The sequence below is a fragment of the Aythya marila genome (genome assembly GCF_965140915.1).
Source record: "Aythya marila genome assembly, chromosome: 4".
Classification (NCBI taxonomy): Eukaryota; Metazoa; Chordata; class Aves; order Anseriformes; family Anatidae; genus Aythya; species Aythya marila.
Window position 1 is genome coordinate 50,057,148 of NC_139045.1, and position 18,150 is coordinate 50,075,297.

The 18,150-nt window shown below is 36.9% G+C and overlaps 1 protein-coding gene across 2 annotated transcripts in view; it reads left to right on the forward strand.

Moving 5' to 3' along the window:
* NFXL1 (nuclear transcription factor, X-box binding like 1) overlaps positions 1-18,150 on the forward strand; it is a 42,220-nt gene that overhangs the window by 19,876 nt on the left and 4,194 nt on the right. For both annotated transcript variants that reach the window (XM_082758707.1, XM_082758708.1), the window contains exons 17-21: positions 173-339; positions 1,146-1,215; positions 9,278-9,382; positions 11,470-11,556; positions 14,593-14,646. In XM_082758707.1, coding sequence (XP_082614833.1) covers positions 173-339; positions 1,146-1,215; positions 9,278-9,382; positions 11,470-11,556; positions 14,593-14,646 — 483 coding nt within the window. The remainder of the gene's footprint in view (positions 1-172; positions 340-1,145; positions 1,216-9,277; positions 9,383-11,469; positions 11,557-14,592; positions 14,647-18,150) is intronic.

The window sequence follows — 18,150 nt, forward strand, 5'->3', positions numbered from 1 at the left end:
CACATTTTAATAAAAACACATTTTAATATTTTGCTTGAGGGATATCCAACTGAATAGCTGAATTCTTTTGGTAAAAATAACCCAACTGTTTCTTCTATCTAAAGGCTTGTTAGTGACGTCTAGCAAACAAATGGTTGGTGTTTTCTTTAGTGCTTTGTTTTTATTTTGTTAGGCAGGTCCAGAATGTTTGCAGTGTGAAGAGGAGTGTACCAAGCCACGGCCACCTGGCTGTTCTCACCGCTGTGTTTTACCCTGTCATCCTGGGGATTGCCCATCATGCCTCCAGATGCTTAAAATAAAGTGTCACTGCAAACTGTCAGTTCTGTACATCGAATGCTTGTAAGTGTCAGAATCGAACTTTTCATTTGAATGCTACTAATTGGAAACCATTTGACGTGTATGGGGATGGGAGCTACCTCTATGGCAAGTTTAAACTTCTTTTAAAGGTTATCATTTGTAGTATAATGCATTGTTTTAAGATTTAAAATTTCCCAGTGTTTTTATTTGGTGTTACTGTACTAATATAGCTAAAATAACTGTATTTGTGTGGAGTCCCATGAGCAGAACTGATTTATAATGCTTATAATTAAGTAATATTTTGAGTTACACAAATGTGTAGTAATCTACGTAATGTTTAATCTATATATGGGTCTTTTACAGTGTATAAAGAATTAGAATTAATGTAGCTAGTATAAAAGATCCTTACTGCTAAAACTTCGAAAAATATAGACTTGTAAAAAAAAAAAAAAGTCCTTCAAGCTCTGTTGTTATTGGAAAATATATTAATAATAATTTGTGCTTCTTTTTAATTATTTGTAAGTGTGTGGGTAGAGGGAAGATAGGCTTGACCTAAATATAAGGTGGACTTGTGGATTTAAGCATTATCCTCTGTATGCATATTGCTCTGAAAACACTCATCCTACTTGTAGCCTTTTTTTTGTGTGGGTGTTCCCTTTAAAGTACTGTAAATCCTCTTGATTTGTGTTCTTCTGATAGAGACACAGTGGATAGTCTCTAGTAGATAGTGACCACAGGATGTGGCCAAATTACCTTACTTTTCTTTACAATTAGATACACTTAAAATACATCACTAACTGTATTGACTCCTCTTTTTTTTTAAACTTTGGACATCTTTTCCTTTATAGAAAACTGACGTCTGCTGATTTAAAAGAAAAGGATTTTCTAACTTCCTGCAAAAATCAGTGTCCAAAAGAGGTAAGCCATATTAACAAAGAAGTATTTGATTTGATGGACATCTGGAAGTCTGTGAATTTTACTTTTGTAAGGTTTTTGATACAGTTTCATAGGCTAAGCAAATTGAAGAATCTTAGTCTGAAGTAATACATTAGACGGTAGATGCACAGGTGGTTTGTGAACTGTATCTGGAGGACAGTTACTAATGTCTTGCTGCCAAAGTTACACTGAATGTTTCGGGGTCTGTCTCCAGGGCAGTACTAGTGAGTACTTTCTGTTCATGGTTTGCAAGGTTAAGCATACAGATGAGGTTGAATGTGGAAGAGTATGTTCTTTAATGTGGTTGAAAACTGATATTGAAAATACATATCCCTAAAATAATGGGGTGTGGTTTGGTTAGGACAAATAGAAAAAATTGTGCTCTTCATTTTTCTTGTGCAGGGCTGTTAATCACTGTGCAACAATTTTGGGAAGGAAAAAAAAAAAAAGGGTGGGAGGGGGTGGGACTTGACAAGTGAGATAAAGTTGTTAAAGCCTGACTGTGACAGTGAAATGTTTAGTAGTATGAAGTTTAAGACAAGCCAGTTAATCTCTTTACTGTATCTGGTTATATAAAGGGTTGCTGTAAAGAAGAGAAGAATAATATCCTTAATATATGACGTACAGGCTATGAATGACTGTAAGTGTCAGGAAGGTTCCTGTTAAATACTGCTTTTTGAGAAGTAAAGCTTGTAGAGCACAGAAAAAATTGGTTGGAGAAGCTGCAGAATTTTCATCGGTAGCAGCTTAGACATGTATCAGGATTAGTCCAGTTGTGGATGTTACTGCTGTAAGACATGAGGCATGGGCCAAATGACTTCTCCTGGGCCTTCCCAGCAAGGTTACTCTGTGCTGCTTGTGTGTTTTCAGAAATCCATGTATCACTTACTGCATCTTTGTTCTTTAGTTGTCATTCGTTGTGGTGATGCTAACACTCTTTTCTTCACTCTGTTCCCCATTTTTTTTTTTTTTTAGAAAACTAAAAAGTGGAAAAACGAATAGTCGGGGATATTTTGGGAAGTGTTTCCATGCTAAGCTCTTCAGGATTTCTTAGAAATTTCTTAGAAATTCTGCTTCCCTGTAATAAAGAGAATGCTTGGACATTTGAATTATTGAAAATACTTAATCACATCATTATTTATTATTTTGTTATTCTGTTTTGGCCTTTTACTGTGGAGCTATGTCTTTGTCACCAGCAATGTTTAGCTGGCACTCATAAGTAGTCTGTTTCAGCCCCGCATTCTCCACTGATTCCACTCAACTCCTTTATGCTGGTTTTCCTACAACATCCTCTAGTTTCAGACTTACCATTTTACCTAATCTTCTTAATTCTGCCTCAACCAAATAAACATAGGTTCAAAACTCTTCTTTTGTTGCATTATTTTCTAGTGCTCAAGGCGTCAAATTTGAATCCTTGCCATACACTTCTGGTTTTTGAGTAAATGCAAAAATTGATGGTATTCCTGTTTGTTTCCCAACAGTCTCTGTTCCTCTGCTGTTCGGACAAGATTAACTCATCAATGAAACCCCAACAGAAAGTCTGTGCTCTGTGCCTACTGACATCTTCTGCTTTTTGCCCTTGTAGATGCCTACGTGATGTCTTCTCTCTTCTGTTCATCCTCCTTGTGTGTCTGTTTTGCACAAGTAAATGAATGTGCCTGTCACCATTTTCTCATCTGGATGTCTGAAAGTTCTCTTCCTGGCAGGGGAATGCTTTAGGATATTATTTCATTGTCCATTTACTTCTTAATTTAGTCCTTTCATTTCCTTCTCTTTCTCTGGTTTTATTTGCTGCAACACTTCCTCCTCTTTATTTTCAAGAGTACTTATAATCTCTTAACATGAACTGTGTGTTCCTGTACTTCAGCTTTTCTTCAAAGATTTTTTCTGTATCTCATCTTTGACTTTGATTAATGTAGCCGTTGTGATTTTTCTGGACATAATCCCAAAACACAATCTGTGGTTCAAAATCCGTCCAGTGGCAGTACTGAATTATAGCTTGCAGTTAAGAATTGCCCTGCTGCACAGATGATGCCTTTTTTTAAACTGATTTCAGTGGGTTTTGGACGGGTAGCTCAGAACAACAGAATTGGATAAAGCCTTTGTTTAGCTTTTAAAATCCTCGTTCTAAAAGATGCCTTAAAAATAAGGATTTATGCAGCTTCTGCTGACTGCAAAATCTTTTAGTGTAATTGATGCAAAAATGCATACCCTTCTCTTCCTGTGTCTCTAGCTCTATTTCTTACTAGTTTTCTTGAAACAAAAAAGTATTAGTGCAGTCCTGCTTCAGTTAACTTGTATCTTTGTTTTATTGCTTTTTTTTTTAATCCTACTTTTCCTGATCCTGTTTTGATAACTTCAAAAGTACTGCATGTTCTTCTGAACTTTTGTCTAAAAAAAATTGTTCCCTTTTTTGTGGATATTGAACAGTGCTAGGAATACTGTATCTGTATTATGAGTATATTGTATCACTAGGAACTTTGGGAAAGCTGGCAGTCCTATAACAGAAATGATACTAATAGCCTCTTTTAATGGAATCAATGATATTAGAAATATAATTTGAAGGAGCAATCTTAACAGATACTCCTTTGCCACAGTCCCTCTTCTCCTACCCCAGCAAATACAGGTCAAGCTTGTTGAAGGGTCCTTATGACAAGAACTTACAAGCAACTTGGCCGAAAGATAAGGCAGATAAAATGCAGAATTTAGAACTTATAAAGTTTACAATCAAATATTTCTGCACAAAACCAAATTGAAAATGTTTTGTGTTGTCTTCACAGACTCAAATTCTAGTTACAGTTTTATGAGAATTTCCTTCTTCAGTGTCAGAAGCTGACCCTGGTTTACTGAGCTAGAAGAACTCAGTGAAACTGCTGTTTGTTAAAAATCAGCACATACTGTAACTCCACCAAGTTTAGCAAAATGGTTTTTAGCAAAATTAGGTTCAATAAAATTCAGTGTTCTACTGAAATCTTGGTTTTGAGATGTTTGTCTATTTGGTTAATGGAAACTGTTTTAGGCAGTATACTACCATATTTGAATTACAGGTAGCATGCTACTTTCAGGGATTATGAAAATGGGTTATTGTCTGATGCCTTGAAAAAATACAACAGGAACTTGAAAGTCTCGCCAGGTTTCATGCTTTTGTTTTGGCTGTGGTAGTATAAAGCTAGAAAGACTTCGAGTATTATACAGTACAGCTTGTATTTCCTTTCTGCTTTAGGGAGAAGCAAAGTCTTTGATATTGCTACAGCTGTTAGATGGGAAGCTTTAATTAAAAAGTTCTATTCCTTGTTTTGTAGCAATAACTAAATATCCTGTTGAAGGAAATTTAACTTTTTTTTTTAATCAGTGGTGATTAAATTCTTATGATCATATTAGCAGATGTTTTGGGATAAATCTTAAATTCAAGTTTTAACAGTCTGCCAGCTTTCATTGTTTATAGATTGATAGTATTTGTGAATCTGTTTAACACATTTTTCTCTATATAATTATTATTTTCTTGACAAAATAAGAGTACTTTGCACTCTGATACAGTCTTAATGTGAAACATGGGACCACGTTGTGACACATCTATTTTAATGTGTTAGTGCCATAGAGGCAAAATTTTAAGTTTTAAAAATATGAGTAACCTGTATTTCTATAAATGAAATAAATGTTATTTCTAGGTTGCTGATTAAATTCTGTAAACACAGCTTGAAAAAGCATGTGGCTTGCAAAAACTTCATTTTGCAAGATGCACAGCTTTGCTTCCATCATGAGGGGATTTTCCTCCGTGTCTGGTTTAAGCAGTGGAGGTTTTCATAGAGCTCTGGAAGAAGAGCTACTCTAAACTGAAGAGTTTACCCCATGGGTTGGAAGTGATAAACTCAACTCTTGTACTCTTGCTGCTCAAGAGCAATGTTTTCCTTGTATGTGCGTTAACAGGTTGTGTTTATTACCTGCTGGTGGAAATCAGTTAAATGTCCATAAATGTTGACTGTTCTTGTCATCATCGGGCATGTTGTGATTTAAATGCATTGCGAAAGTGGAAAATGCTCATAAGAGTTTTGTGTTCAGAGTTGTGGATTAAATGGCTTTCTTTGTAAGAGCTTGCCGTGACAAATACACAGCCTGATCATTTTAGCTTTTAGATCGCTAGCTATTGACAAGAAGACACATTTACCATGAAATAGATCTGAAATAGATCTGAAATAGATCACTTTACATTTTAGCACCCAGAAACTTAGCATGTACACTCAAAAACAAGCAAAAAAACCTTTTCCCTTCCTTCTCGTTGCAGTATTTTTTCCAGCAGAAGCAGTAGAATTGCTTTTGTTTTCTGAGCTCATGGGGACAATGTTGTTTTCTCACTCTGTTAACATATGAAATCAAGAGGGGCAGTTAGTTTTGCAATGGAGGGAGTAAGAAGCAACTTACACTGCCAGCTTCATTCTTGCCCTGCTGGGTGTGAACGGAGTAGTTCCATGCACTAAATGGGTAAATACAGATGTCAGGGTTGGGTTAAACATACTTCTGTGCTGTGCTCTGGCAGTATGTAGCATAAGAATTTCTATTGCAGTAGCACCTGGAGCTTCACATGAGGGCTGCTGTCCAGAATTTGCAGCTTTGACATTTTTGACATGTCAGTTCTAAAAGTGTTTGGCTTTGACATTATTAGTGCAAATGTGCCTAATTCATATGGAAGAGTTAGCTGGAAGTAGTAGTTCTAGCCACAGATCTTTCTTGCCAGTGTGGGACATCTTGCAGGTGAGACTAGGTTGCTGTTACTGTGTGATGCTTTTGGGTAGGGAGCCAGAAGGAGGCTGATTCTCTGACTGTGCTGCAGTAGCAAACTGATTTTGCAAGGTTTGTGGTCACTGTTACACAGACTCTGCTCCTGGCTGGAACTCTGGCCCCAGTAGCACAAAAGGCTTAAAGACAAGCTTCCCCCTCATCTTTTCAAAATAAGGCAAAATGCAAGATTGATTTGCTGATGATCATTTGTGCCAGAGAAAATTAAGTTCCTTCTTTGATAGGGTGACCAATTTTTTTCCCTTCAGAAAAAGGGAAGATTATTAGATCTGCCACATCATGTTCCAACAGAAGCATTGCCATATAGTGAATGTCTTGTTACCATAAAGAAGAGGTTTAAGGTGGACTAAAGGAAACAACTCCTTGTAGGCTTTTTTCTTATGAAAACCAACCTTCCTCTTTTTTTCTTATGAAAACCAACCTTCCTCTTTCCTCCCCCCCCCCCCCCCCCCCCCCCAAACTATAAACAACACCAAAAAAACCCTAAATGGGGATTTGGAGCAAGAGATGTTAGCAGTAAGGACATTTTCCCAAGGACCAGCTTGAGGACTGATCTTGCATTGTTTTCACTAATGACCTTGGCACCAAAAACACGTTGGGATTTTCAGATGAAAATTTGTGGAGTGTTGTCAGTACATGACAGCTGAAGAAACACATGTGCAGAACACATGGGTGTGGAGCATGTTATTAGCTATAGAAAAAAAAAAAGACCATGCATGTCAAGGCTAATATGAAGTTCTTGAGAGACAGCAGAAATTCTTATTGTCACAGCACGATTAGCTGGAGAGAAATACTGTGTTCAGTTTTGGGCCCCTCGCTACAAGAAGGACATCGAGGTGCTTGAGCGGGTGCAGAGAAGGGCGACGAAGCTGGTGAGGGGCCTGGAGAACAAGTCCTACGAGGAGCGGCTGAGGGAGCTGGGCTTGTTCAGCCTGGAGAAGAGGAGGCTCAGGGGCGACCTTATCGCTCTTTTTAGGTACCTCAAGGGAGGCTGTAGCGAGGTGGGGGTTGGCCTGTTCTCCCACGTGCCTGGTGACAGGACGAGGGGGAATGGGTTTAAGTTGAGCCAGGGGAGTTTTAGGCTAGATGTTAGGAAGAACTTCTTCACTGAAAGGGTTGTGAGGCACTGGAACAGGCTGCCCAGGGAAGTGGTGGAGTCACCATCCTTGGAAGTCTTCAAAAGACGTTTAGATGTAGAGCTTAGGGATATGGTTTAGTGGAGGGCTGTTAGCGTTAGGTTGGAGGTTGGACTCGATGACCTTGAGGTCTCTTCCAACCTAGAAATTCTGTGATTCTGTGAAATTCTGTGATTCTGTGATTCTGTGAAATGGATATGAGAATTTGCTTAAGATGTTAAGGGGAAGATACTTTATTAAGAATAAGTTTCAATTAAGGCATTGTATGAAGTCCTTCCTGCTGAGATGTCATTTGGAATATTACACGTACTTCTGGCTACTGTATTCAAGAAACATTGATTTAAGCTGGTTGAAATTCAATGAAGGGAGTAAAGAGCCTTTTATGAAAGGGCAGTAGAGAATTGTTTCAATATGAGGATAAGAACTAACGGATTTAGGCTGGCTTAAAAAAAAAAGTGCTTGCCTCTTGAAGTGAGGCCCTGTGTCGACTGTGTCCCCCCCCGCCACTGTTTTCATGGTAAGGTCACAGGGATCGTATGAGATGGCAGCCCGTAGTAGGGGACTGGGCTTGATGTCTTAGAGGTTCCTTCTAGTCCTGTGTGAGATGGGATGAGACTAACTGAAAAAACAATTCCCAAACCGCCAAATATCTATCAGTGTAACAAGCTTGTGACCTGACATGAAAACACGTGCACCTTTTGCATAATTTTAAAATGGAAAATTTTATCTTCTGTTTTAGGTGCGATTTCGTGATTCTAGTTTTGGGGTTAGCTAAATCCCACTGTACTTCTAAGGACCAAATTTACTAATGTAATTTTGTAATTGTGTGATGTAGTGTTCTCATTCTTGTGGATGATGTGATGTAGTATGTATACCTTTTCAGTTATTAATAAATGAAAAAAAAGTATTTTAAAGTTTCCAGAATCACAGAATCATCTAGGTTGGAAGAGACCTCCAAGATTACCTAGTCCAACCTCTGACCTAACACTAACAAGTCCTCCACTAAACCATATCACTAAGCTCTACATCTAAACATCTTTTAAAGACCCCCAGGGATGGTGACTCAAGGGTATCTTAATCCCTTGATGGCAGTTAACAGTTGACATTTCACTTTTGATTAAAAAAAAACAAAAAACTCCAAAATATTTTTAACAATTTTCAATAGTTTTGTGATTTAGAAGTACCTTTACAAATAAATCAAACGGATATTTCATCTGAGTTGTCACCTTCAGTTATCAACAGTATTGGGTTATGTAATTGAAAATGGTAAATCAATGTTGTGAAGATTTTTTTGGGGTCTGTGTATGAGCAAGGTCAGTCAAGATCCTAAGAGGAAGTGAAAAAATTTGTTTAAACTCTTGTCATTTTTTAATCTAATATAATGCTGGGAACACTGTTACATTCCTAAAAGGTAGCATATTTAAATTATATATAATCTGTGATAATATTTTGTGTGTTAATATTTGAATGATAATATTTTCATTATAAGTGATTTTCCATGGCAGTTTAAAAACTTCTTTATCAAATGTCAAAAACAGGATAATTTACCAAATGCAGAAGTTTAGGATTTTGTGAAATTAATTTGGACATCAGAATGTTGATGACCTGTATTTGAGTTCTGCATAGTTCAAAACTAAGTTTTATCTGCAAGAATTTCTTGTAGTATTTTGACTTCTAATTCTTGCTTTTGTTGGTTCTGTCTGATCTAAAATTTGCTATAGTATGTTTAATTTCAATTTTCTCTATTTTTTTCTTGTTTCTTTTGTTTGTTTGTTTCTTCTTACCTTACCTACTTGTATTCCCCCAACATACAGTTAGTTAGGGTAGTTGTATAAATTACTGTGGAGAGGACTGTTCATACACCATTTGAAGGAATAATTGTCTTTTAATCAAGCTGTGCAAATAAAAGATATAATTCAACAGAAGCCGAAAAGCTGCGAGTAACAAGCCAATATGTAAAGGGGAAAAAAAAGTCACTTATTTCACAAGTGGAAAAAAATGATAAGCTGAATGAGTTTTCTGTTTAGCTGTGGTGTCTGAAATAAAACTAGTTCATAGATTCCTTGTAATTTTACAGTAACTTACTGTGTGTGGATTTTTTTTCCTGTTTGTAGTTGCCCTGCGGTCACCGGTGTAAAGAGATTTGCCATTCAGGTTGCTGTCCTCTGAATTGCAACCAGAAAGTTAAACTCCGATGTCCTTGTAAGAGACTGAAAAAGGTAAATTGTTATGCTACTGCTTTGAGAGTGATGCATTTCCTTTGTGTGTTTCTAGGTTTGTGTGGATAGATTCTCTGGTGCAGATTGGAATAGTATCAGTTACTGAGGTAGAGATGTAACAGTTCACATCAGCTGGAGATCTGGGTGGCACAATCAAAAGATTCTATGGAGAATATAAAATCCTGTTAGCTGCCAGACTTACAAAATATGTTAGCTGCCAGACGTATAATACTTCTGTCTTCAAGCACACTTGAATTTGTGTAGCTCCACTGGGAGAACAGTCAGATGATTTGGAGTGATTTAAGAAGAAAAAGCACATTTTCCTGATGGTATCAGGAAAGCTTATAATTATAAAAGTTGGAACAAGCACAGATGTTGTGAATCCCTAACCAATGTAAAATTGCTTAAGGTTCTTTGCAACACTAAAAGCAAATAGAGGCATTAGTGTTAGCTTATTATCCTTAGCTTTTAACAGAGATAAGGGACAAAGCAATGTAACAAGTTCATTATAGCTATATGGTGAACTCTTGGCAAATACTAACGACTTAAAAGTTAATTAAATGACTTTAATTAAGCATGGTTAAATTATTTTTCTACATACAGTGTAGAATACCTGTGTATTTAGTCTTTTGTGTCTGCAGCCTTCCACATGACCTTGAAGATGAGGAGAAACAGAATTTAGTATCTAATAATTACAATTGGTATTTCTGTAGAGAAGAATTCAATCTTCTCCCCATGAGTGCTACTGTTAAAGTATATTGTTTATAGGACACTTATTCCAAGCTACCCTCTAAATATAACTTATCTTGATGGTAAACAGATGATCCAGGTTTACCAGATGAACCTCAGTGTTTCTGTTCTGCTGCCATCACCTGAACTTTCTTTCACAACACCTGTTGCTATTAAAACAGGCCTGTCACCAACACTCTCATAAGATTATCTGTTCTTTGCTTTGAATGGGCTGGTTCTAGCCTTTTCCTGTACTTGTGCTTGGTCCCACTTTTCTGTCCTTCGAGCTTGCTGCAAGAATTAAGTATTTGATTTTGTAAGCTTTGGAGATCAGTATCAGCCTTTCTTAGCTGTTTTCTTATCAGAGGACTCATTGAACCAGCACAACCAATATCAGATGTATGAGTTCATGGTTTGAGTGTAAAACAGATTTTTTTTCCATCTTCTTCTGGTGTTGAAATTAATGTGGCATCATGACACTGTGCATATGGAAATATAAGGACATATTAACCACTTGAATTTGTAACTGTCAACTTTTAGCAGACCATATTCTTAACCATCTCTTCACGTGCTTTTTTCTTTTACATGCTTGAATTGGTCTGAAGAATAGTTAGGTTTCCAAAAAATATTGTCAAACTGTATTTGTACCCTTTAAAAAAAAAAATGTTTTAAAAAGTGTCTTATTCATAAGTTGAATTCTTATTTTTTTTGTTTAACATCACATAAGTAAACTTCTGTGGATTTTTTGCATGCATTATGAACATTGAAAACTTGTTCTGCTTCTCGTCAAAATTATGAAAACCAGTATAGCTTCTTTTATGTTAGCATGCTTTCCTGCAAAGTCCTTCTTAGGCTAGTAATACGGATAACAACAGTTCTGTCTTCTTTCTTTCTCTTTTTTTTTTTTTTTTTTTGTGCATGTGTGTCTTCAATATTAGGAAGGGGGAGATGGGGGAAGGGGAGGAAGTGAGGGAGATCTTCCCATGACCAGACCTTGCCCTGTAGTCTCAGCCAGTTAAGAGAATGCATATGAAGTTACTGAGACTCTGAATGGTAACTCTTTCTCTACCAGAGTTCACAAGGTTATATTACTTTGTCTTAAATAAACAAGCAGGGAAAAAAAAAAAAAAAGAGAAGAGAGGAAAAATGAAACTGAACTGTTTAAGGAAGACACAAAAGGACACTTCAGTACAAAGTTGCAGGTTCAAATAATACTTATTCATTAGCTTTATTCTCTGTGTAACAACAGTTTTAACAAATAATAATGTTTTACAATTATTTTCATAGCAAAATGAACATTATAATTCCAATTTTATGTAGGGAAATGGATTATAAACTACTGAATTTATACTTAACAGGAAGTACAGTGCAGCAAGATACAAGAAGGCCAAGTTTCACTGGAATGTGATGCATTATGCAAGGAAATGAAACGGAAGGCATCTGAGGTAATGTATCCATTGTAGCTATAATTTATCCTCATTGCTTTGAGAAAAATTGGAAAAAATGAACGCAGAATTATTTTTTCAAGACAATACAGGCAAGCAATACAATGTAATTCAATGTGCGGTTTAATAGCAGCTACCTTTTCAGACTATTAAATTTCGCTTAGTGGAGAAAATTGCACTGCTTGTAGACAGTGCTAATTAACTCAGTGAACTCCTGTGTTAAAATAATACTTTTTTTTTTTTTTTTAACATCCTTTGTTAGAATTGGAGCTTTCCTGTTCTACTGAGATCAAGTGGAAGTCATCACTGCTGCTGATCAGAGCTGTAGGATTAGGGCCAGCCACTTCACAGGACATTTAGCTTTTTCCATTTGAAAGTTGGTCAGATTGAGCACTCGTGAAGTATGTGATCTTGTCACATGCTATTATCCTGTACTAGAAGTATGGAAAGATTTCAGCAGTTGCAGTAACCTTTTCAGCCTATACTCTAGTTCTTCTGTTTTATGAGGTAAAGAAACTACTGCATAATCTTACCTGGAGAAACAGAATATCGACATTGCTTTTATTGGCCTTTTACAGAAACATAAAGAGTTGGTGCATAAATTGCTTGACTTTTATCAGCTAAGTATCAGATGTAATAAACATACAATCAAAAAACCTCAGTCTGTTGAGCAAGTCAGAAGTCAAACTGACTTTTCTACTTCTGCTCAGAATTTTGGGATTAACAAGCAAATTTTAACATACCATATAAACCAAATCTTAGGACTTTGCAAGCAGCTTGAATGCTAAAACTCTAGAAATCTGAACACTAACAAGCCATTCCAGTAAGAATGTAGAAGAAGTGAGTTTGTAAGAGGTGGTGTGCACTAAAGCTGGGTGAATTCATAAAAGCCTACAAGGAACCAGGACACAGGAGCACATTTCAGTGTGGTGCAGCGCAGTGTCAGCTGCTGTCTTGCATTAGCAGATATTCCTATTTCTTGCTCATGCTATTGCATCCTACTAGGAGGAATGTTCCAGTGCAACAAGCAAGTGATTACAAGTTTCTACTATAAGCAGTGCCACATATGCATTGCGTGGTGTAACCTAGTTTTGTGTACCTTCTTCACAGAAGAATATGGATTTCTTTGTTGTGGGTTTTTGTATGAGATTTGATTAAAATTCTTACTAGGAACCTTTTAGCAGCCTGTGTGGATTTGCAAATGACATGCTAGAATGATCTTCTATGATGCGCACTTTATTATGTCAATTACTATTTAATGTGTCAAGACTGTTAAAATTGCAGATGTTTACAAAAATAGTGTAGTTTGCACCATTACAAAGTGACGGTTAGCTTCCAAAAATGAAGTGTGTTAACTCCTAATAAATTAACTCTTAATGGAATGCACACACTGAGTGTATGCACTTCTGAGGAATTCAAAGTGTCTTTTATTTTTCCTGTGCTGGTTATAATGGATAATCTTCCTATGTATCCTATGTATCTTACACAAATATGACCACACCATTGGGGGATAAAAAAAAAAAAGCTCTTCTGTTGCTTTATTCTACTTTGTGGGTCACTTTTTTTCTTTTGGAGCTGATATTCTGCCATTAGATGGCAGTGAAATACCAGGAGCATAGTTGTGCATTTTTTTTCCCACACCAAACTCTCCTGTTTCAGATACACATGGCTGAAAAGATCTCTTATATGCTTTTGTAGAGAAGTTGTCATAGTCTGGTTTAATGGAATTCTTAATAACATTTGATATGTTTTTAAAATCTATAAAATTGTCTGAAAACCTGCGAATAGGACTGTTTCATTGACCCTATCCTCAGCATGCGCTCTTTGAGCTACAGTGTTCTAAAGCACGAGCTACTGTGCCTTCTGCTTAGCCTTCAAGAGTTCTTGAATTGCAAATTGATTGGAACAACTTCCATCTGCAAACCATATCGGGTCAATTGTCACTGTTAGTATGCAAATTGTGTGTGCGCGTATACATACAGAACAGTTATTAGGATCAAGGTGGTTTTTAATTTCAAGTTATTAATCAGATTTGTACGTGTAAAATTACAAGGTAGTGGTTCAGTGGCCACAGTGCTCCCTCTGCTACAAACTTCACTCCTGTTAAGGCACAGAATTAAATTTGCTTTTTTATTGTGAAAAATATTTGTCTTAATGCTATTTAGTATTTTCACAGTCTTTAGGTTTTTGTGGCCTGTTAATCACCTATTTTTCACCTGATGAATCTGTTGTGTGTCTTCTTTAGATGAAGTCACTCCATCCTGTTGCCCTTTACACGTGTTCAGACTACACATCCTTTTGTTATTGCAGGACCAAAACTGAATGCACGAGCTAAGAGTCAAGTTCATCATGTGTTCATATTTTAATGTGTTTTCTGTACCATTTTTTTCCTTGTAATTTCTGGCATTTAATTTGCTTTCTTGAACAGTTCCAAACACTCATATAGAATTGTCAGTTTTAAGTCCAAGGTTTCTTTTCATATGAATTTCTGATGGTGGAGCGCATTTAATTAAATTCACAGTTTGCGTTGCACCAAGGGCATTAAAGTAGTTTGAGTATGCATTATCCAATATATGTCATTCAGTACAAATGTAGAGGCTTCCTTCTGCTCTGTTAGTCAGGAAGTATTTGAACTACTTGGAATGAAATTATATATAAGAATTATCTGTATGTGTACAGTGTACTGAATTGAGGATTAAGTTCCTGAAAACTTACAGTGACTTTCTTAAGGAATTTCTCCTGGCTGTTAGAGAATAAACTTTTTTTCTCCCCAGGTTTTACATTTGTCAGTTGAGCTTGTCGAGTTAGTTAGAAGTTCACGTTATAGCCTGCTAGCATCCATTATATGTGTTGTGGTATTCAAATGTGAGTTGGTATAGCTTCTTCTTGGAATATTTTGTAATCTGAATAAGTTCAGAGCTCACTTGATTGATGTTTTGCTCCCTTTTGCTAAGAACTGTTCTAGAAAGTGTAATTATGAGAAAATAGGTTTAGCTGCTTTACAACAGTTGCTTATCACTTTGTATGTCTGAACAGATAAAAGAGGCAGAAGCCAAAGCTGCTATTGAAGAAGAGAAACGAAGACAACAGGTATCGGCCTTTCTTCTTCCCCCTTAACTAACCTTGTACTGTTAGTACATTTGTATCCATCGTGAGAGAATCAAGAAACCTAAATTGGTCTTTGTCCTTTAAGGTCTGGTGGGGATGCAGGGTGTATTTACTGTACCTGCTATCGCTGGTCAGTGTACGTTGTCATCAGTGTAATCCAAGAAGCTTCTGTGCCAGCTACCTGGAGACTCTACTACTAATCTTATTTATGAAATTAACTGTAAACTCAGTGGTGGCAGTTAGGTCAGGTTTATCATCTAGAGGCTACAGCCTTAATGCAGTCCTTCCAACAGGCATATATGCCTGTGCCGGAGCATTTGACACAAAGTCATGTTCTGAGTGCAGTGTGTGGTGTCTGACTCCTTTTACTCGTTTTACTCGTTTATCAAAACAGTTTTATGTATTAGATTATACTTGGGTTTTCACCTGGATTTCACATTCCGTTCTTATCACAGAGCAGCGGCTCATCCTCTTCTTGAAGGGGGTGTGGAAGATTTACTCACAGGAGCGATCACTTTGTACCATTCTCCCAATCTCATTAGGACATTCCTGGGTAGAGAGGTTCTCTGTGGGTCACAATTTCAGTGATGCGTACTTTGATTAATTGCCTAGAGGAATTACTGAAGTGTTACGGCTCTTAACCAATGCTCTAGCAAGGCCTACTTTTGTTTTTCTACACGAGTTTCTCTGCCTCCCATGCTGGAAAAGCATGAAGTTATGTGCCTGCTGTCCAGGGGACCAGGCGTTGCTTTGTAATCATCTTGTAGTGTTTGCTATTAGTCAAGCTTCAACTGTCTACACTGTTAATTATGTGTTCCTTCATACAACTCAAAGACAGTTCATCTAATTCTTTTGTTCTTTAAGTTGAATTTGGAAATGTTACTTCTTGAGCTTTGTTCTGGAACTATAGCATGCATGCAAAACATTTGAAGCATTTTATTTAAGCAAAGAGAATCCATAAATGATGGAGCTGCAAGCTGAATGCTGAAATGTATGAATGGGCTTTTACAGAGAACATTTGCTGGGTGAGAAATTCAAAGTTGCTGGTTCTTGTATTGTCCTGATTGCATTTTCATGCATTCCAGAAGTCATCTTTCCATTCGCTAATGATTTTGTGTCAAAACCACTTAATTTAAGGTCCCTGTAGTGTGGTAGACTTACTCCACCAGCAGTGTGTGCAACATCATTTCTGTCTTGATTGTTCAGCAGGGATTGTTTCCCTGCAGTTCCTCCACCATTGCTTTCTACTTGTACATTCACTAAATAGTTACAGTCCAGCAGTACCATATATGACAAACACTTCTGCATACGTGTTTCCTGATGGACTGTGACTTCAGGGTTAGAAGACTTCACCTATAAGTAATCAAGCCTATTAACAGATTAATTGATAATGTCCAGTTGTAGAACACAATGGCAAAGATTATTCTAGGACAAAAGTAACTAATAAATAGGCTTCAGAACTGCACACAAGTAATATCAGCTACTGCTGCCTTTTATCTAACATTGATTCCTTTCCAGCTTGATCTCATAGTTCACCATCTGGTGATGCACGTTGGAGCACTCCACTGTCATGGGATGCTGGGTCACATTATACTGAATAAATGCTCTTACTCCCTTCTGAAAAAAAGTGTGCACCTTGTATCATCTTCCTGATCTCATTAGCACCTTCTTGTACAGCCAGTTCATCTGTTAGTCACAGCTTCTTGAGACTTTTTTTGATTAATACTACAAACTCATTAGTGCTCTGCTAAGTCTGCAAACTTCCATTTTGGTATTTGCTATATTTGGAGGCAGTTTCTGCTTATATCACTTACAGATGGAATCACTTGTCCCTTACTGGAAGGGGAGGTGGCTTGGTTAGTCTTCTCGTCATGGCACTAGCAGCCAAACTTTCCTTCTGCTTCCAATTCAGAAGCACTGTGTGAAGTCAGTTTTCACAGTTGCTAGAGGTAGAAAAAAGCTCAGTGCTTTGATTATTTAACTACTCAGACCAAGCTCTCTGTCCTGCTCCAATGTAAAAGATTTGCTAAATTCTTGAGCTAATTTCTAATGGTAAAGTGTTTCAGTTCTGAAAGTCAGGATCTCAAGCTTGAGTTATAAGGTAATGAATTACATGAAAGTTTTTCTCCTCTTTTTCTTAAAGAAAAATATTATAACGTCTCTTTAAAAGTTACAAAAGTCAACCAACCCACCCATCCCTGTATGTAAAATAATAATTAAAAATAATGCAATTTGAGGATATATTCATTTTGTCTCAGTAGTCCCTGTCATTTGCATTCATTTACCTACATTTTCCCATGAGGCTGCTGCACCTTTCAGTGCAGGGAGAATGTAAAGGTTGATGCATGAAGGAGCAAAATGCAGTACCTGAGCTACACTAAACTGCACGGTATCTGACAACAAATTAGTTTGAGTATACAGCTCAAATACGTTTAATTTTACTTTTAATGCATCTGTACACACACAAAAAAAGTTAATGCTATAATAAAAATGCTAGAGCTTGTTCAGTTTGGAAAAAAGGCAATCTGAAGGCTGGGCACAAGTATTACTTTATTGTTCAGAGATCACTGAGGTGACACTTTGGGAACGATGAAAATTATATAAAATCTGTAGGTAGCTTCAAGGATAGTGATTGCATCTTTCTCATTCTGTACCCATGAACCTTTGTTCATTCTCTGTTTTTTTTTTTTTTTAAAGTGTATTTATTTTTAGCTGGGGTTTTATAAAGATCACTAGGAAAGCAATTCAATACCTGTTATATAATTGTTCAAGCCCTATATTTTAATTCCGATTACTGCAATTCATGAAGCACTTCATGATCAGAAATACATAATAAGTGCAGAAGCCCAAAATTTTATTTAGCATCTGTGCAAAATGAAATATTGCCAAAATATATATGAATCTTAAGAACTCTGCGCTTGCCTCCAGATTTTGGATTTTGAAAAATTGTTTCATTAAAATGCTTCACTTCTCTGAAGGAGGATTAACTACTTGAAAGTAACCTCGTTTCAAATAACAGGCTGTGGAACTTTTTCTGAACTTTTCTCCCATCTCATCAGAGAAATGCCAGTTTCTGCCTTTATTAGGTACAAAGTAATAGACATTAAAATGGGTCCCTTCCTCCAGCTAATAGTGGTATCTGTCACAAGAAAGGAAGTAAGATGCACTTTGCGAAACTCTGACAAATATTTGCTGTCAGGAGAGGAAGACCAGACAATCTTGAGCTCCAAAGGAAAATTATATTTACTCGAGTACTTCTCCGCTCATTTCCCAAAACAGTCCTATTCTTGTTTCTTTAATGCACCTATCTTATTGTCTAGGTTCCATTCTTCCTGGCAGCATGGCTGTAGCAGTCATGTAGATTTATTTTGCTTCATAGACAGACTTTGCCTCTGTTTGCTGTCCACATTTCCTCTGCTTAAACTCAGTCTTGCACCTTTTGCCCAGCCAGTCCTGGCTTGCTGTGTTCTGCTTCTCTGATGTCTC